Below are 20,618 nucleotides of genomic sequence, written 5' to 3'. Positions count from 1 at the left end.
TTTATTTTATTTTATTTTTTATTTTTTATTTATTTTACGCATATACGTTTAATATAGTTTGTTATTTTGTAGTCTCTAGTTTTCTTTCAATATATTCCAAGCAAATTTCTATTTTTGTTTTGATTAAGAATTTCTTTTAAGAAATTTTTTTGAGACTAGTTTGGAAAACTCTGTCTAGGAAAGACTTGGTATTTAAGTTGTCCACTGTGACGCACCTCTCTTTCCTGGGAGTAGACCCAACGACATCTTAACTCATTTCTTTCTTGAAATCTTTCTCCAAAACAAGAATAGGAAGAGAAAAAAAAAACAACACACAGGGAAACACTTTCAGGTGGACCTGCATAGTGCATGACTCGGGCCAATCCGGGTCAATTTTATCAACTTGATTCAGAACTTGAAAGGAACTTGCGTAAATCACGTAGGAGACTTGATCTCAGGTGTTCTACTGAAGGAGCACCATCATCATTTGAACCTACCACTGAAAGTGTACCACTAGAATCACCTCCGGTGATTAACATATCTTCTGATCCATCACCTGAACCAAAAATTCAAGAAGATAGAATGGAAGAAAGAACAATAAGAGAGTTGGCTTCACCGGATGCAGCAATTACACAAAACATGTGCATCCAATATCCAGATGGAGAATGTGAGCTCAAGTCTGGGTTAATCCATCTTTTACCCAAATTCCATGGATTAGCAGGAGAAGACCCATACCATCACTTGAAGGAATTTCATGTTGTTTGTTCATCCATGAGACCTACAACAGTGACAGAGGAACATATCAAGCTTAAGGCTTTTCCATTCTCATTGCAAGATGCCGCTAAGAATTGGTTATACTGCCTTCCGCCAGGATCCATCAATACCTGGGAGACTCTGAAAAGATTATTTCTGGAAAAGTTTTTTCCAGCATCTAGAGTTGCTGCTATTCGCAAAGATATTTATGGGATAAGGCAACAAGAAAGAGAAAGTCTTCACGAGTATTGGGAAAGATTCAAAAAGTTGTGTGCTTCCTGTCCTCATCACCAGATAAACGAGCATCTCCTCATTCAATACTTTTATGAGGGATTGAGTATCATGGATAGACAAATGATAGATGCTGCAAGTGGAGGGTCATTGATGGACAAAACGCCAACAAATGCAAGACAATTGATTGAAACTATGGCATCGAACCATCAACAATTTTCCACAAGGAGTAATTCTATAACTCTATTGAAGGGAACCCATGGAGTAGAAGCTTCATATGTTGCAGATCACAAGAAATTAGAAGGGAAGTTGGATGACTTAGCAGCCATGGTAAGGACCTTGACAGACTTACAGAAAAAGCCTATCCCTTCTACTTTATGTGGAATTTGTGCTTCTACTAATCATCCTACAGAGGCTTGTTTTATGTTAAAAGAGACAGGGACGTTAGACAATGAACAACCTCAGGCATATGCTGCAAACATCTATGGCAATAATAGACCACCTCGGCAGCAATACAACCATGATCTGTCCTCCAACAAGTACAACCCAGATTGGAAGGAATATCCCAGCCAGAAATGGGGGAATCAACAGCCTCAACACCAACAAGTCTATGTTCCACCTCAACAGAGGCAACAACCACAACCAACTGCAACCTCTGGTGATTCAAACATGGAGGCAATGATGAAAATGATGGCTGACATGATGAAGGGACAAATCAATGAGTTAAAACAGACGATGGAAGCAACCAATCAAAACTTGCAGAACCAGATTGGACAAATGGCAAATGAGTTAAATCAGATGAAGTCTCAGCAAGGCTCAAACAATTTGCCTGCACAAACTGTAATCAACCCGAGAAATGTAAGTGCTATTACTTTAAGATCGGGTAAGCAAATACAAGGTCTTGGGGATGCCCAAGAAGATGAAGATAAGGACAATGAAGTTGTACCTAATGATGAAAGAGGAAGATCAGATGAAGCAACACAAGCAACATCTGAGATGCCTGCACCCAGTGATAACTCCAGGTTGGTATCCCCTAATACTTCCTCTGAAAATCCTTCTCCTTATTCTCCTCCTCCTCCCTATCCAAACCGTTTGAAACCAAAAACTAAAAAGATGGAGGAGTTAGACAAAGAAATCCTGAATACCTTCAAGAAAGTGGAGATAAACATTCCTTTGTTGGATGCTGTGAGACAAATTCCTAAATACGCCAAGTTTCTCAAAGAATTATGTACACATAAAAGGCGTATTATGGACAAAGAGGTAGTGAACATGGGAAGAAATGTCTCTAGCTTAATTAAGAAGCCTGCAGTCAGAATGCCACAAAAGTGTAAGGATCCAGGTATGTTTTCTGTTCCCTGCATTATAGGAAGTACTAAGTTTGACAATGCTATGTTAGATTTAGGAGCTTCCATTAATGTAATGCCTTTATCTGTTTTTACTTCACTTCATCTTGGACCTCTTAAGTCTACTGGTGTGGTCATTCAGTTGGCCAACCGTAGCACAGTTAACCCTGCAGGTGTGCTAGAAGATGTGCTTGTCCGTGTGGACAAGTTAATTTTTCCTGCAGATTTCTATATCTTGGATATGAAGGATGATGAAGGAATGAGTTCAACCACAATCATCTTGGGAAGACCATTCATGATGACAGCACGTACCAAGATAGACGTGCATGCAGGATCCTTGACTATGGAGATAGGAGATGAGAAGGTGCAGTTCAACGTGCTAGAAGCCATGAAGCACCCAATTGAAGACCATTCCTTGTTTTGTATTGATTTATTGAGTAATGTAGTAAACAATTATGCTTTTGGACTTTTGGACACTTTATCTGGTTTTTCTTCTTCTTTGGATTTTTCTCTTTCGAATATTTCGGGTTCAATTTTAGACGAAAGAGAAAATTTTAAAACAGTGATGTTGAGGACGTGGTGTCACTATTTGATACCTCTGTGGCGTCCAAGTATGATGCTGAGGTGGCTGAAATTACCTTAGGCAATAAAATGTTGTCATCTGTGGAACAGCCACCCACTTTGGAGTTGAAACCTTTACCATCTCATTTGAAATATGTTTATCTTGAGAGGGATAGGAAACTCCCTGTTATTATATCTGCCTTGCTTACTGACGAGCAGGAACAAAAGCTATTGCAGGTTATCAAAGATCACAAGCGAGCAATAGGCTGGACTTTGGCAGATATTCCTGGTATTAGTCCTTCTTTCTGCATGCACAGAATACTCTTGGAGGAGGATGCTAAGCCAGTGAGGCAACCTCAGAGGAGACTGAATCCTCAGCTGATGGAGGTTGTGAAGAAAGAAGTCACCAAGTTGCTACAAGCAGGTATTATATATCCCATTTCTGACAGCACTTGGGTGAGTCCTGTACATGTGGTCCCCAAGAAATCTGGGATCACCGTGGTCAAGAATGAGAAGAACGAATTGATTCCTACTCGTATTCAGAATAGCTGGAGGGTCTGTATTGATTATAGAAGACTAAACCAGGCCACCAGGAAGGACCACTTTCCTTTACCATTCATGGACCAGATGTTAGATCGATTGGCAGGTAAGTCTCATTACTATTTTCTTGATGGATTCTCTGGGTATTTTCAGATTTGTATTGCCCCAGAGGATCAACATAAGACTACTTTTACTTGTCCATTCGGTACATATGCTTATAGGAAAATGCCATTTGGCCTTTGCAATGCTCCTGGAACATTTCAGCGATGTATGATGAGTATTTTTCAGATTTGTTGGAGCATTGTATTGAGGTTTTTATGGATGATTTTAGTGTATATGGTTCATCTTTTGATCATTGCTTGTCTAATCTTGCTAGAGTCTTGGAGAGATGTGAAGAAACTAACCTTGTTCTAAATTTTGAAAAATGTCATTTTATGGTGGAACAAGGTATAGTTTTAGGTCACGTTGTTTCCAAGAATGGTATATCTGTAGATCCTGCTAAAATAGATATTATTTCACAATTGCCTTACCCCTCTTCTGTGAAAGAGGTTCGATCTTTTCTTGGACATGCAGGATTTTACAGGAGGTTTATCAAGGACTTCAGCAAGATAGCCAACCCTCTCTCCAACTTGTTGCAAAAGGATGTAGTATTTGACTTTGGAGAGAGGTGCAAAGATGCGTTTGATACATTGAAAAAGGCGCTTACCACTACTCCTATTATCCAGCCACCTGACTGGACATTATCGTTCGAGTTGATGTGTGATGCATCAAACTTTGCAGTAGGAGCGGTGCTTGCACAAAAAGATGGGAAGCTATCACATGTGATATATTATGCTTCCAGAACATTGGACACAGCGCAGGCTAACTACACCACGACTGAGAAGGAATTATTGGCCGTTGTGTTTGCCTTGGACAAATTCAGACCGTATATACTTGATTCCAAGGTAATTGTTCATACTGATCATGCAGCATTAAAATTCCTTCTGAAGAAAGTAGATTCAAAACCAAGGTTGATCAGATGGATGCTACTGCTCCAAGAGTTTGACATTGAGATTCTAGACAGAAGTGGAGCACATAACTTGGTAGCTGATCATCTTAGCAGGATTGAAAATGGAGAAGATAACATTCCTATTAAGGATGAATTTCCTGATGAAGTCCTCCTAGCATTGACTGCTGTGAAAGGTATGTTTCCTGAACCTTGGTTTGCTGACATTGTTAATTATTTGGTTGTTTCTGCTATTCCTCCTTCCTTCTCCAAATATGAAAGAATCAAGCTAAAAAGTGAGGCAAAGTACTATATCTGGGAAGACCCAATCTTATGGCGCATTGGTAGTGACCAATTCATAAGGAGGTGTGTTCCAGATATCGAGATACCTCATGTGCTTGAGTTCTGTCATTCGTCTCCTTTTGGTGGACATTATGGCACACAAAGAACAGGTAGGAAGGTGTTAGATTGTGGATTATATTGGCCTACCATTTTTAAAGATGCACAGAGGGTATATGAAAATTGTGAGCAGTGCCAAAGGGCAGCCAGATCCATTACAAGAAGGGATGAAATGCCTCAACAACCCATGCTATATTGTGAGGTATTTGATATTTGGGGTATTGATTTTATGGGTCCTTTTCCTCCTTCTTTTGGGTTTTCTTATATTTTGCTTGCTGTAGACTATGTCTCCAAATGGGTGGAAGCCATAGCTACAAAGACTAATGATTCTCGAGTTGTTATGAGTTTTGTCAGGTCTAACATTTTCTGCAGATTTGGGATACCACGAGCCATCACCAGTGACCAGGGGACTCATTTCTGTAATAGGCTACTTGAGAACATGTTGAAGAAGTATGGGGTGACACATCGCATTGCTACATCATATCACCCCCAAACCAATGGACAAGCAGAGATCTCTAACAGAGAGATTAAAAAGATACTAGAGAAAGTAGTGAAGCCTAGTCGAAAGGATTGGGCCACAAGATTGGATGAAGCACTTTGGGCACACAGGACAGCCTACAAAACACCTATAGGTATGTCACCTTTCAGGGTGGTTTTTGGAAAGGCTTGTCATCTACCTGTGGAGATTGAACATCGGGCCTATTGGGCCGTGAAAGCATGCAACTTGGATTTGGAAGAAGCAGGAACTGAGCGAAAACTTCAATTGCAAGAACTAGAGGAGATTAGGCTTGCAGCCTATGAAAATTCAAAGTTCTACAAAGAGAAAACCAAGAAGTTCCATGACCAAAAGCTTGTGGCTAGAAAGGATTTCAAGGTAGGCCAGAAGGTGTTACTATACAAATCCAAGCTTGGTCACATGAGTGGTAAGTTGCGTTCTACTTGGGAAGGACCATACATTGTTACAGAAGTCTTCCCTTATGGAGCAGTGGAGATCAAGGAAGAATCTTCAGCAAGAACTTTTAAAGTTAATGGGCATCGTCTTCGGATATTCAATGAAAATCAAGATATGCTGAATAAGACGATGGATGGGATGAACTTGACTTCTCCCTCATACCTTCCACCTTGAGGAGGTAAGTACACTTCATACTTTTTCTTTGCATTTTATACATATTGAATACATTGAGGACAATGCATGGATAAAGTGTGGGGGTGTGGGGAGATTTCCCCCTTTTCTGTTTTTGTTTTCTATTTGTTTTGTTTTTCCTTTTCTAATTTTGTTTTTTGTTTGTTTTTATTTAAAAAAAAAAAGTTTCTGCTTTCAATAAAACATATTGACATTGGATTTTTTGATTTGATTTACTAATTGGAACAATCATAATTCTGGGAAAATAAGAGTCATGTGCTATGAATGGATTATTTCTGTGAATTACTGATTGAGTTGATTTGAGAGTTTCTGGAATAAATCTTTTGTGAAAGAGTTTTTGACCTTGTGAGTTTTGAGCTTTATTGTAAGGATGAACTACTGTGTGTCATTCCTATTTTTCTTGTGTGATTTGCTCATGTCTTGTTGGTACTCAAATGTTTAGCTTGATTCTGTTGTTTTGCATCTTAGGTGGACATGCATGATTTGATATGACTGAGGCATTTCTTGTTTTTAGCTACTTGGCCAAATAAGCTAACCATAACATTGATCCATTGGTAGCCCCTTGAGCTTAAACCTCTTTTTCTTGTTTTGAGCAAACTGTTAAACCTTAAAAAGAAAAAGACCATTTTTTTTCCTTACCTTAGGGAGAAAGAAGGAGCTAGTGGATTATGTTGAGATTGGTTGAGGAATAAAGTGTGGGGGTGAGTATTTCCCCCACAAAGTTGTAAAAATGGCAAAAAGGAAAATAATTGTTGATGACAGAGTGTGAAATGAAAAATGATTGCTGTCTGAAAAAGAGAAACAAAGGATTAAAAAAAAAAAAAAAAAGAAGAAGAAGTAAAGATTGTTTTTGAAACTGTGCTCCATAACTCTTTCTTCCTTACTATTTCAAAAACACACAAATCCTAAAGTTTTTCCTACCTTTGCCTTGGCCTCATTATAACCTGTTAAAAGTCCTCATGATTTTTGAATGCATGTTTTCTGAAAGCTGTGAATATTAGAGTCTTGCTAAGCATTGAGAGTATTTACTTGCATGGGTATTTTGAGTGAAAACACAAGCCAAAACACTTGAGCGAATCTTGGTGAGAAAATATACATTTGACTTGAGTGTTTCTTTTTCATATTTGATTATCTTGTAAACTCAAAAGATTAACTCATGTGTGAAAAACAGAATTTTATCCATTTGTTTGTGCATGACAACATGTTTTCTAGAAGATTGATCTGTTTCCATTGGTATTCATTTCTTTAATCCACTGAAAATATGGAATAAAAGACCTCAAAAAAAGTTTTGAAATTGTTCAATTTTGCCCAGGAGTGCAAAAGGATAAGTGTGGGTGTGTGATGAGACAGCTTCATTTTCTCTGCAACTCGCCGCCGCACCACTGCACCACCATGGCCACCGCAGCTTCACCACCATCTTCGAACAGGAACCGCGTCGGAAGAGCTCGCCGGAGCAGCACCACGCCGGCAGCCGCGCCGTCACGAGGGAGGGAGAAGAGTGTGAGAGTGAAACCCTAATTCTGGAGAGAGACACTCTGCGCCACGTGTCAGGCTGCTATTGGACAGTCAAACTGGTCAACTGGTCAAACTCTGGTCAAACTCTGGTCAAACTGGTCAAACTCTGGTCAATTTTGTAAAAATGCTTAAATAAGAGGGGCAGAATTGGAAATTGGACAGAAATTGAGTTGCTAATTAATTAAATAAAAATGAAAGAATTTAGCAACTGACAGATAAAGCCCAAAGTCCAGTGGAAGCCTATATAAAGAGACTTAAGGGAGCAGAAGCGGAGAAACTGACAATTTTTACAGCTGACAGCTTAGACACTTAGAACTCTCTGGTTTTGGCACCACATCTCTCATTCTTTCTTTCATTTTCTTTCTTTCATATCATCATGTATTCCATCAAAGCCATGGAGGGCTAAGCTTTAAGGGTTGATTCCACTGTAATTTCTCAAATGGATTCTGAGGTTAGATGAATTTATATGTTTTGTTATTTTGATTATTGTTGTGGTTTTTGTTTATCTATGTCCTTTGCTTCTTAATCGAATAGAAAATAATGATTTTGAATCTACATGCATGCTAATCATATGAGTTAAAAGGTTTTTAAATTAAATTGAGACTTTACTTTGATTTTGTTTAGAAACTTTCATTTGATTAAATAAGTTTTTGCCAATAATTGAGACTTTAATTTGATTAGAGGTAATTACTTTAACTAAAATTAGTCAAGACTCTACTTTGATTAATTAAGTTTTCTATTTGGTAAAGAAACAAAGGAATAGACATGATTAGGCATAGTAAAATTAATTGAGACTGTACTTTGATTAAATTTACTATGGACAATCTAAACAATTCTCACTTTTAATTGAGACTGTACTTTGATTAAAAGTGAGGATGCCAACAAATTAATTGAGTCTTTACATTGATTGATTTGTAAATCAACAACAATAATTAATTTAACAATAATCTCTAGATAACCAATGAAGAATCTTATTTAGAAAAAGCAGTGGAATTGACCTATTTACTATTACTGTGTTTACAATCTTCCGTGTCATTTTCTTTGCATATCAAAATCCCCCTATTTTTATAGTTGCTAGTTTTAATTGCATTTTTAAGAATCAAATATTTGAGATCAATTCCGTATTCGTTGTGAGACGACTCAGGGTTATCTTAACCCTAACTATTTTCTTCACTACAAATTGGCAATACTGAAGTTGCTAAAGTAGTGGTAATTTGATCGCCTAACGACAGCGATATCACTCGTCATCTCCAACATTGAACAAGACTTTGAAGTCAGAAACACAACAACTTACAAATTTGGTTGTTGTGGCAAGTCTTCAATGATTACTTTGAAAGTTGGTTTCTCTTTCGGGTTGGGAGACATCAGCATAGAGAACAACAATTCCAGATTATGTACCTTTAAACATACGAATTCAAGTATCATGTCATATTAGTTAATAGCCTAAAGAAATTATAAATCAATTCTGCAAACTCAACAACATAACAACACCCAATTCTCTTCATACATGGCCTAGATTATCAAGACAAGGAGGCTCATTTGCTTCATAGTTTGACTAAGGTTGGTCATCACATCTAAAGGCTAAGAATCATTCTTGTTCTTCAAGCCAAGATCCAAGGGGCGTGATCTTGCCTCCTTCTCTAAGCTTGATCTAAGGGCCAAGATCAAGGCCCACTCCATCCAATGGCTCTCCTTTCTCATGTGTAAATGGCTTCATATAAAAGCCAAAATTTCACTCATTTGTAGACACTCTTGAAATTTTAAGCAATAGATGCAACTTGAGTTGAGAGCATTCCTCCCTCTATTGCCTTTGAGAGTCACCCCTTTCTAGAGATTTCCTCTCTCTATCTCTAGCCACCTTCTTTAGGCTAGCATAGATTAGGAAATCCTATCACCTCTCTCACTTTCCATTGCTTGCAAGTGCCTTCCAACTTGCCTTTATTCCTTCATCCAATTTCCGCTGCCCATGGAGTTCTTCACACACCTTTGGAGCTCCACCATAATGGTATCAAGAGCCATCAAACCATGGTCTCTCACGGTTTGGTAAGGTTCTTTCCTAGTCTTGTGTTGCCTTCATTTTTTTCGTCTTGTTCTCATCTTCTTCACCTTCTATTTTATTTTTCTCTTTCACATTTACCGTTCATTGTCTATTACTTTCTGTTTCTCCATTGATTCCATGCAACTATGAGACTACAAGAGTGTTCTACACTCTATTTGTAGATTTCCTTGCTTGTTATGGTTCACATCATTTACTAGCTTTCCTTTACATTTCAGCACCATTTATTGCTTCCATTGTGTTTCTTGTCATTTTTATTTGGTGATTCTTTTTTTTCAATTTCCACCGTTCAAGTTGTGTTTTATGTCTTGTTCATGCTTTCTTTTACATGTTTCATCAATTTTCCACCGTTTACAATCATTTTCCGCACTTGCTTGAGTGAAATTGTGCCAAACTCCACTCCAAAATGCAATGAAGCTTCATGTTATGCGTGTGGGTTGTTTTGAGTCAGCTTTCCTCACTGTTTTAATGCCATTTCACTGATTGGTTTGTGCCTTAGAGTGTCCTAAGATGTTCATCTTCATATATGCTTGTTTCTAGATCATAATCAAGCTCCAAATCGAATTGATTTGTCTATTGAACATCTTCCACTTTCACTTTGCTTTTGCTTCAGTTTTGATGAAGGATTAACCCCAACCAAGGATGGAGGCACATGCTTAAGAAGACTAAGCATGTTTAGAAAGGAAGTTCACTAATCCTTCATCCCTTTCATTTGTGTTTGTTATTTTTTGATTCCCTAAGTTGGCTTAGTTGAATCAACTTTAGTTGACTTGTTGACCTTTGACTAGGTTTGACTTGTTGACTATAGTTGACTTGACTTAAGCCAACATGCTAATCTATGTTTATTTGCTTTGTAGGTTAATTAGGAGTAAGAAAGCAATGCTAGGTGGCGCATGGTGATTGGGGAGCATAAATGATGTGGAGGAGAGAGTAAAGCAAAGGCATAAAGCATAAAGTAAAAGGCATAAAACAAGTGTACCTATGTACCTTTGGTCTCCTTTGTTTTTAGCACACTTTGGCCACTTTTTAGAGACATATGAGACACATTCTTTGTCTCCTTTTGTGCTAGAACGAAATTAGCCTTGCACACACCATAGTTGGCTCTTTTGTCTCTCATTTTTGTAACCTTATTTGACCTAGTTTCTAGAAGCTAGGGTTAGGTTTTTGTAGAGACATCCTTAGGTATCTTTTATTTGCTTAGAGGCCCCTAAACTCTTCTATATAAGGGGTGCTCCTAGACATGTAAAAGGGTTGAACATTTTGAAGTTAAAAAACTCTTGTGTCTCAACCATTTGTGAGAGTTTCCTCCCTTTGGGAGTGAATACTTTTAAGCCTTATCTTGCATAGCAAGTGGCGGCACACATCCACTCATCTTCAAGGATGCCATGGCTTCTAGCCTAGCCTTGTAGTGGCGTGCTTCTCACATTTTTACCATTTCTTTCCTTTCCATTTTATGTTTTCTTCTTCCTTTAATTGTTCTTGGTTTTCTATGGTTTATGTGCTTTCCATTTCCTTTTTGTTTTGAATCAACCATCATCTTCTTCTATTGAGCTTTGTGAAAGGAACCTTCACATCTAGATAGCTTGCTATCTTAATGTCCAATGGGGATTTCCCTTAGCTTTCTTAATCAACTCTCACCATATTCAATAATCTTAAAAAGGAACAAGATAATCCTTCATCATTTGGTATCTAGAGCTTTGGTTGTCCTTGAATATGGTATTTTCATGTTCTAACCTTGTCTTGTGTAGCTATCTTTTAATGGTTCACATAAAAACAATGCTGGCAGAAACTGTTCAAGATTTTAAAAGATTAAAATGCACCTGCTCAGTGGTCCAAAAATTACGTTCTTGATGTCCAAAGAAAGCTCTGTTAGTCTAGTTTTTAACAAAAAAAGAACCAATGCATTTGGAGTTCTGTGGAGAGAGTTATGATTGAAATAGTGAGCAAAGGTCAGAGCTGCCGAGATCACCGCGAATCAACGTTTTTCAGGTTATGTTGGACAGTTTTGGCTACTATTTTTTTACTCTTCTTACTCCTAAATGTTGTTGGATAACATGTCTTTGTGTGCTTAATCATTGACCTTCATTTCCAAAAGTTTAAATGCATGATAGCTACATGTTTAAGTCTTTAAATGTGCCTAACTTTTGCTTGAGTCATATGTCATATTGTAGCTTGAAGTTTTCTTATTCTTGTTTTTCCAAGTATTTGAATCTTGCTTTCACTTTATGTCTTGCTTGATGTATGCTCCATGAAATTGATTTTGGCCTAAAACTTGAGGAACTAAGTGTCCAAGCCACCTAAAACTCTTTCTCACCATTTTATGAAACTAGTTGTGAAAGAAGAAAAATTTGCACCAATTTTTTGCCTAAAAACCAAGAGCAACCTTGCTCCTTGGTGAACTAAAAGTGTGTTTTTCACTAGGTGTTATGCTACTAGTTTTCATACTTGAGAATTGGGTGATATTGGCTAATTAGTTCCATGCTTTAACTTGGTTATGATCTTTCTTGGTGCATGCATGATTTAAGACTTGAAGATGCTTGTCAAGTACTTTCCATAGAGTCTTAAAAATTTGCTTTTCTTGTGTTAGTGTTGTTCAAAGTTTTGTCACCAATATTTTTCTTTCCTTAGAGTTTAGCTTTCCTTGTTTTTGTACTTTTCTTGCTTGTCACTAGGTGTTCTTTGTTTTGTCTTAGTAGTTTTCTTTTCTTGAAACTCTTGGGGTGTTGTGGCTGAATCACTTGTCTTGCATTTGAAGGTTTTGAACAAGTTTTTAAAAGTGTTTGCTTCGCTCCTTTGGTGGATTTTGAGTGCTAGCCTTGCCTTGTTACTTTGGGAGTGTGATCTAAACACTTGGGTTGCATTTTGGGTTGGATTTGGTCTCGATTTTCATGTTGTCTAACCCCTAATCCATTTATTTTGTCTCGGATTTGAGTGTTTTTGTTGTAGGAATCATGGAAAGTTCATCAAATGCACCTACACCAAACAAAAATAATACATTGATGAGATTGCTTCGGGATTTGGAGTTGTCTAGGAAGGAGGCCTTTGAACAATTGAGAAAGGACAAGGAGCAAAGTGACCTAAGAATCCAAGAGCACATTCAAAGGCTTGAAGCTAAAGAGCAAGAAAGAGAGGCTAGGAAAAGAGGGCATTCTAGGCGCAACCCATCACAAGAGAAGCAAACTCCAAAGATTCCTAAGTTCTATGGAGGAAGTGATCCCAAAGTCTTCCTTGATTGGGAAGCTAAAGTTGATCAAATTTTCAATGAAAATCATGTAAAGGATCAAACACAAGTTGATCTAGTAGTTTTAGGATTTTTGGAGTATGCCAATACTTGGTGGCATAAAGTTTGTAAGAATTATGACCAAGGGCCACCCGCGGCTTCTTGGATGGACATTAAAACTCTTATGCGCGCTAGATTTGTTCCTCCCTCCTATAGGAAGGAACTTCTTTTGAAGCTCCAAAGGCTTCACCAAGGTCCTATGAGTGTGAGTGAGTACTTTAAAGAATTAGAGTCTCAAATGCGTAGGGTTGAAATAAAAGAAACTAACAAAGAGAAAATAAAAAGATTTGTGAGTGGTCTTAGGAGAGACATACAAGACCAAGTAGAGTTGTATGAGTACTCCACTCTTGAAAATGTTTTCACACTTGCCCTTGGGACTGAAATTCAATTGAAAAGAAAAAGATGGGCAAGGAAGAGTTACTCACCCAACCACTACTTGAGTCACTCATGGAAGGGAAAGGATAAAAAGAAACATGATAAGTTCCCTTCTAACTCTCATCAACAACCATCAAGTAAAAGTAAGTCACCAAGTGATCACATTCACCATTCCACTTCTCCAAGATCAAGTTCCATTAAATGTTTTAAATGTTTGGGTTATAATCACATTGCTTTAAATTGCCCAACCAAGAGGACCATGATCTTAAAGAAGAGTAATGATGTTGAAAGTGAACACTCATCTCCCCATTCTCTTTCAAAAGAATCTTCTTCCTCTAGTAAAACTAAAATTTTTGAGAAAGATCCTATGTTATTAAGGCGCATGATAGGTCAAGATCAAAGTGAGCTTGAGCCAACTCAAAGAGAAAACATTTTTCAATCTAGATGCAAAATTAACAAATGGTTTTGCTCTCTAATTATTGATGGAGGAAGTAGTACCAATGTAGCTAGCACAAGGTTGGTGGAAAAGCTTAGCTTAGAGACCATTCCTCATGCTAAGCCCTACAAGCTTGCTTGGATAAGTAAAGAGGGAGAAATAGATGTCAATAAACAAGTCCTAATTAACTTCTCTATAGGAAGCTACAAAGATGAGGTGCTATGTGATGTTGTTCCCATGGAAGTCACACATATCTTACTAGGTAGGCCATGGCAATTTGATAAACAAACTTTACATGATGGTCATACCAACCAATACATTTTCTTCAAAAATGGGAAAAAGACAACTTTACTACCTCTATCACCTCAAGAAGTTAATAGGGATAGAAATAAAATAAGAAAAAATAAAGAAGAAAAAGAAAAGGGGCAAGCTTTCACCAAGGTGTTACTTGCCTACAAAAAAATTCTTCCAAAGCAAGATGTGCATCACTCTTCCTTCTCTTCCCAAGCCAAAAAGGAAGGCCCAAAGCATAAGCAAGAGAGGAAGAATAGTCTAGAAAATAAAGATGGCCTAACCAAAGCTATGGGTAATACCCTTAGAAAGGATGGAACAAAAGCTCATAAAAGGGAGGCGCAAATCCTCCCCCAAATCAAGTCAAGTTCCATCCACAAAGGCTTAAAGAATTTGTGGTCAAATTCTCTCCAAAAAGGGGAGGATGATGAAGGATTAACCCCAACCAAGGATGGAGGCACATGCTTAAGAAGACTAAGCATGTTTAGAAAGGAAGTTCACTAATCCTTCATCCCTTTCATTTGTGTTTGTTATTTTTTGATTCCCTAAGTTGGCTTAGTTGAATCAACTTTAGTTGACTTGTTGACCTTTGACTAGGTTTGACTTGTTGACTATAGTTGACTTGACTTAAGCCAACATGCTAATCTATGTTTATTTGCTTTGTAGGTTAATTAGGAGTAAGAAAGCAATGCTAGGTGGCGCATGGTGATTGGGGAGCATAAATGATGTGGAGGAGAGAGTAGAGCAAAGGCATAAAGCATAAAGTAAAAGGCATAAAACAAGTGTACCTATGTACCTTTGGTCTCCTTTGTTTTTCGCACACTTTGGCCACTTTTTGGAGACATATGAGACACATTCTTTGTCTCCTTTTGTGCTAGAACGAAATTAGCCTTGCACACACCATAGTTGGCTCTTTTGTCTCTCATTTTTGTAACCTTATTTGACCTAGTTTCTAGAAGCTAGGGTTAGGTTTTTGTAGAGACATCCTTAGGTATCTTTTATTTGCTTAGAGGCCCCTAAACTCTTCTATATAAGGGGTGCTCCTAGACATGTAAAAGGGTTGAACATTTTGAAGTTAAAACACTCTTGTGTCTCAACCATTTGTGAGAGTTTCCTCCCTTTGGGAGTGAATACTTTTAAGCCTTATCTTGCATAGCAAGTGGCGGCACACATCCACTCATCTTCAAGGATGCCATGGCTTCTAGCCTAGCCTTGTAGTGGCGTACTTCTCACATTTTTACCATTTCTTTCCTTTCCATTTTATGTTTTCTTCTTCCTTTAATTGTTCTTGGTTTTCTATGGTTTATGTGCTTTCCATTTCCTTTTTGTTTTGAATCACCCCATCATCTTCTTCTATTGAGCTTTGTGAAAGGAACCTTCACATCTAGATAGCTTGCTATCTTAATGTCCAGTGGGGATTTCACTTAGCTTTCTTAATCAACTCACACCATATTCAATAATCTTAAAAAGGAACAAGATAATCCTTCATAAAGTTTTCAACCTTTTTTTCCACTGCACACCTTCTGTTTGAGAAGTGTCACGAGTGACTCAATGCACCAAATTTTAAGCTGATTGTTGCTTTGAAAAGCTAAGTCATAGACGAAAATTCTCCAACAATAATCATTCAATTATGTTGAAAATTGAATTCTATACAAATTTTTGAAGTAGAGGCAACTTTATGCGTTTTTCAGTGCCAATTTGTTGTTATTTTCACTTGTGTCCTGACGCACACTTTTCTTGTGTGATTTAATTGGAACGATTCATAGCACCGAATGACCTTCGGATTTTCACCTAATTTTCTTAACATTTGGAAGAAAAAATAGCAAAAAGAATCATTCAAATATGTCCAGTACAAAAAATATGATAAATCTTCAAAGTTAAGGCATCTATCATCGTTTTTTGGTGCTGTGTTTTCGGGAAAATCACTGTTTAGTGCGTTTTTGGTGTGTTTTGCTTCAGAATTTCAGTGCTCTTGCTCTATACATTTGCTTGTTTATGTGTGTATGTCATGTTGCCATCAATTGCTTTCATTTAGAGTGGATTACTTCCCTCACATTGGCACACATGTAATGAATACCATAAGCATTTTATAAGCACTGCAGTTTCTGTTTTTGGTTTTTACTCCATTCTAGTTCCATTCTAGTATTCCTTTTGTTGTGCTTTCCTTTATTTCAAGCCTTAATTTCTTGCTTGTCCTTCTTTTTGGCTATTCAATTCAGTCTTGTCAAATCATATTCAATGTGGTTTAGCTTTCTTAATTAGCTTTTCTTGTGTTATACATTTCAATTGGCAAGTAATGTTGGCCTCAATGCTCTTGATTATGAATTAAGTGATTTTATTTTCCAAATTGGTTGCTAGTCTAAGGTAGCATTTTAGGTGGTGGTTGAGAAGTAAAAATCTAGAGAGTGTGCTTGAATTCTTCCTCTCACCTTCATGATATTTTGGAAAGTTTTGAGCCATCAATTTCTTACTTGAGTGAGAGCTAACCAATGCCTTTGGCATAGTTTGTTTGTTGTTTTTGTTCATTACTTTGGCCAGGTTTTGTTGTTGTTTGGTGTGGCATTTTGCGTCCACAAGGGGTCCAAATATTCCTCCAATTGGTGTATACTTCAAAGCCATCAACAAAGGCTTCATTTGGCACCAAAGTGCTCTTGGGAGTGCATCACTTTGCTGTCAAAAAATTGTGGTGTTCAAGTTGGCCTCGGGAGTAGCTTCCAACACCAATTTCAAGCATTTTTGTTGGCCATTATGGCTTGTAATTGTTGCATCTTTTAGTTTACTAGTTTTTCTACAATTTGGTCACTTCTTTTGGTCAATTTGGAGCATCCTTTGTGCCTTATTTTCTACTCAAAGTTCTCTAAAAAGTTTGGTGCTCTTGAGTTGCTCCTCTTTGCCTAAATTTTGTGTACCAATTTTAACTCTCTTTGAACTTGTATTTTGGCCTACTTAGGTGTCTTGGGGAACCACAAGGTGTTCAATCCCATCTCCTAAGTAGAACCTTTATCATCCATTAGTAATTCGTTTTTAGTTGTAAGTGTGTTGAAAGTTCTAAGTGCTTTCTCACCTTACATTAGGCCGCATAGCTTATATTCAAGTTTTCACGTTGTTTAGTGGCTTAAAATTTTGAGACCAAAGTCTCTACATATTTTTGGCCAATTAGGGGTCCGTCTTTAGTGTTTTATAGATTTCATTGTTCTTTGTTATTTGTTGACAACTAGTGTCTAGTGATTCTCATCATTTAGCACTTAGCATTTGTGTGAATTTCTTTCAAACTTGCCCAAGTGTACCTTGGCTAGGATTGGCCTTGGTTATTAAGTGGTCTTTTTAGACTCACCTCACCTACCTGGAGGTTCACTTGTGTTCTTCAAACTTATATTCACACTTTGTCTAAAGTTCTAGATCGTGTCAATCATGAGCACTAGAAGGGCTACACGTGCGAGGGTGCAAACCCAATAAATTCACCACAACCCACACAACATAACACCAGTGTGGATGATCAAGGTGATGTTTCCCCTCGTATGCTTCACAAACTTACAAAAGAGGTGAGTGACATCAAGGCTCAAATGGCTGCCATGCAAGCCAATTTGCACTTCATATCTGAGCAATTAAGGAATCCTCCACACACTCACCGTGCTTCTCCTAAATCTTCTCACCCCCCATTAAGACATCATCATGATCTTAGTGGCGAGGAGGAGGACTTACAACGCCCATTTCCAAGGCAATCTCCTCACACTAGGAGACAAAGGCGTGTTCCTCCCCACCCCAAAGAAACAAGAATAGATTTGCCTCCTTTCCATGGAAAAGACAACGTTAAGACATATCTAGATTGGGTGGCAAAAGTTGAACAACTGTTTGGCAACCACGTGGTTGAGGAAGAGAGACGTGTCTCTCTTGCTGTCCTCAACTTCCAAGGTCATGCCTTAAATTGGTGAACAGCTCTTGTCCTCTAAAAGCGAAAAAAAGGCCTTCCCGAGATTGAATATTGGTTTGATCTCAAAGAGGCCTTCCATGCTCGCCATGTTCCTTCATACTACAAAAGATAGCTTATAGATAAACTCCAAAGGCTCCAGCAAAGAACCATGTTTGTGGAGGGATATAGGCAAAAGATGGAGTTGTACATCTTGAGGGCTAGGATAGATGAGGAAGAAGATCTAACCATTGATAGGTTCTTGAGTGGTCTAAAGTACAACATAAGAGATAGAGTTAAGTTGCTCCCATATCAAAATTTAAATGAACTTGTTCAAATGTGCATCAAAGTGGAGCAACAACTCTTGAGGAAACCTATTCGCAAGGATTCTTCACTCTCATTTTCAAAATCTGATTTTCAAAAGAAAGATTTTTATCATGTCAAGGAGACCGCTCATAGACACCCAGCAAAAGGTCAAGATAAGGGTGAGACCTCCAAGCGAGGTAGTGAGATCAAGTGTTTTAAGTGTTTAGGTAGAGATCATGTGGCATCACAGTGTCCTACCAAGCGCACCATTATGCTAAAGGACCAAGACCTCTATAGTAGTCAAGAGGAGTCTTCTGAGGAATCTTCCTCTTCTAGTGACTCCCACAGTGACATGTCATCCAAAGACAAACTTCATTCTTACCCTCAAGAAGGGTCTCTCTTAATGATTAGGAGGCTTCTCAATAACCAACCAACCCTTCCTCTCAATGATCAAAGAGAAAACATTTTTCACACTCGTTGTGACGTTTTGAACAATACTTGTTCTTTGATCATTGATAGTGGGTCCTGTTATAGCACAAGAATGGTTGAGAAGTTGAACTTGACTTTGTTACCCTATCCTAAACCTTACAAACTTCATTGGCTTAATGAAGATGGGGATCTCGAACTCAAGCATCAAGTGTTGGTTGAGTTCTCTATTGGAAAGTACAAAGACAAAGTTTTATGTGATGTAATTCCAATGGAAGCTTGCCATATTCTCTTAGGTAGGCTGTGACAATTTGACCGCAAAACCACCCACCATGACCATACCAATGAGATCACCCTCCAACATCATTCCAAAACTTTTGTGTTACATCCCCTCACTCCTACTCAAGTTGCTAGTGACCAAGCTCAAATGAGAGCTAGGAGGGAGGAAGAGAGTTCCACCAACTCTACTAAATTATCCAAGGCTTCTAAGATAAAGGTAGAGGAAGTCTCTCCTTCTAAGGATGTTCATCATGAAGTGTTTCTCACTCATAAAACTCTTTTACAAACTCATCATGTTGAACACCCTTCCTACCTTTTGTTGTGTCATGTTATCCTTACATGTCTCCAACATCTTTCACTTAAGGATCTACCTCTTTCTGTCCGTGCTCTTCTCCATGAATTTGCGGATCTTTTCCCTAAGGATGGCCCCCAAGGCCTTCCACCTTTTAGAGGAATAGAGTACAAAATTGATTTTATCCCAGGGGCCAGTCTACCTAATATACCAGCCTATAGGACAAATCCAATTGAGACTAAGGAGATAGAGACTCAAGTGATCGAGTTGTTAGACAAAGAATGGGTCCAAAAGAGTCTTAGTCCTTGTGTTGTTCCCGTGTTGTTGGTGCCCAAAAGGATGGCAAATGGCGCATGTGTTGTGATTGTAGGGCCATCAACAATATTACCATAAAGTATAGGCACCTCATTCCTAGACTAGATGATATGTTGGATGAATTGCATGGGGCCAAAATGTTTTCAAAAATAGACCTCAAAAGTGGTTATCACCAAATTCAAATTGCCAAAGGTGATGAGTGGAAAACCGCTTTCAGAACTACGGGATTGTTTGGGGAAGTTTGTGGTTGTTTAATTTGATGACATTTTAATTTATAGCCATAGCTTCAAAGTTCATCTAGGACACCTTAGGGTAGTCTTGTCTCTCCTTCGAGACCATCAACTCTATGTAAATATAGACAAGTGCATTTTATGTGTAGAGAGTGTCATCTTTCTTGGGTTTGTGGTCAATAAAAGTGGGGTACATGTTGACCCCGACAAAATCAAAGCCATCCAAGAATGGCCTGTGCCAAAGAATGTTGGGGACATCCGTAGCTTTCATGGGCTAGCTAGCTTCTATAGACGGTTTGTACCCCACTTCTCCACAATTGCCTCACCCCTCAATGAACTTGTCAAGAAAGACACACCTTTTGTGTGAGGTGATAAGCAACTACATGCCTTTGAGGAGATCAAGGCTAAACTCACCCAAGCACCAGTTCTAGCTCTTCCAAACTTTGAGAAAACTTTTGAGCTAGAATGTGATGCTTCTGGGGTTAGAGTAGGTGCGGTTTTATTACAAGAAGGCCATCCAATTGCTTATTTCAGTGAAAAACTCAATGGCCCTTCTCGTAATTACCCCACCTATGACAAAGAGTTGTATGCTCTTGTGCGAGCTCTTCATACTTGGGAACACTATCTTATGTCTAAAGAGTTTATAATTCACACTGATCATGAAACTCTCAAGTATTTGAAAAGCTAGCACAAGCTCAACAAGAGGCATGCAAAATGGGTTTAATTTCTAGAACAATTCCCTTATATCATCAAACACAAGAAAGGGAAATCCAATGTTGTGGCTGATGCACTTTGTAGAAGATATACTCTTTTAGCCAAACTTAGATCTCAAATTCTTGGGTTTAACAATATATGTGAATTGTATAGTCAAGATCCCTTCTTTGCCCCTATTTATTCTAATTGTTTAAATAAGTCCCAAGGCGGCTTCTATGTCTCAAATGGATATCTTTTCAAAGAAGCCCGCCTATGCGTTCC

General features: G+C 38.2%; 1 protein-coding gene across 1 annotated transcript; it reads left to right on the top strand.

Annotated features, from left to right (window-relative positions):
* The first annotated feature begins 618 nt into the window (after nt 1-618).
* LOC114177317 (uncharacterized) lies at nt 619-17,820 on the top strand. The gene is made up of 4 exons (XM_085666645.1): nt 619-1,905; nt 1,960-2,791; nt 16,427-16,533; nt 17,311-17,820. The coding sequence occupies exons 1-4, from the start codon at nt 619-621 to the stop codon at nt 17,818-17,820; spliced, it is 2,736 nt and encodes a 911-aa protein (XP_085522771.1).
* The last annotated feature ends 2,798 nt before the right edge of the window (nt 17,821-20,618 follow it).

The sequence above is a fragment of the Vigna unguiculata genome, chromosome 9 (assembly GCF_037176805.1).
Source record: "Vigna unguiculata cultivar grain cowpea cultivar isolate G323 ecotype 2 chromosome 9, ASM3717680v1, whole genome shotgun sequence".
Taxonomy (NCBI): domain Eukaryota; kingdom Viridiplantae; phylum Streptophyta; class Magnoliopsida; order Fabales; family Fabaceae; genus Vigna; species Vigna unguiculata.
The sequence above is the reverse complement of the archived record's forward strand: the minus strand, read 5'-3'. Positions and strand labels throughout refer to the sequence as shown.

Excerpts from the sequence above, each read along its gene's own strand:
- LOC114177317 (XM_085666645.1), top strand. The coding sequence starts at position 619 with ATGTGCATCCAATATCCAGATGGAGAATGTGAGCTCAAGTCTGGGTTA. Across the intron at positions 2,792-16,426 it reads ACTTTTGGACACTTTATCTG|GTTTTGTTGTTGTTTGGTGT; the intron begins GTTTTTCTTCTT and ends TACTTTGGCCAG. Across the intron at positions 16,534-17,310 it reads AGGCTTCATTTGGCACCAAA|AAGGGCTACACGTGCGAGGG; the intron begins GTGCTCTTGGGA and ends CATGAGCACTAG.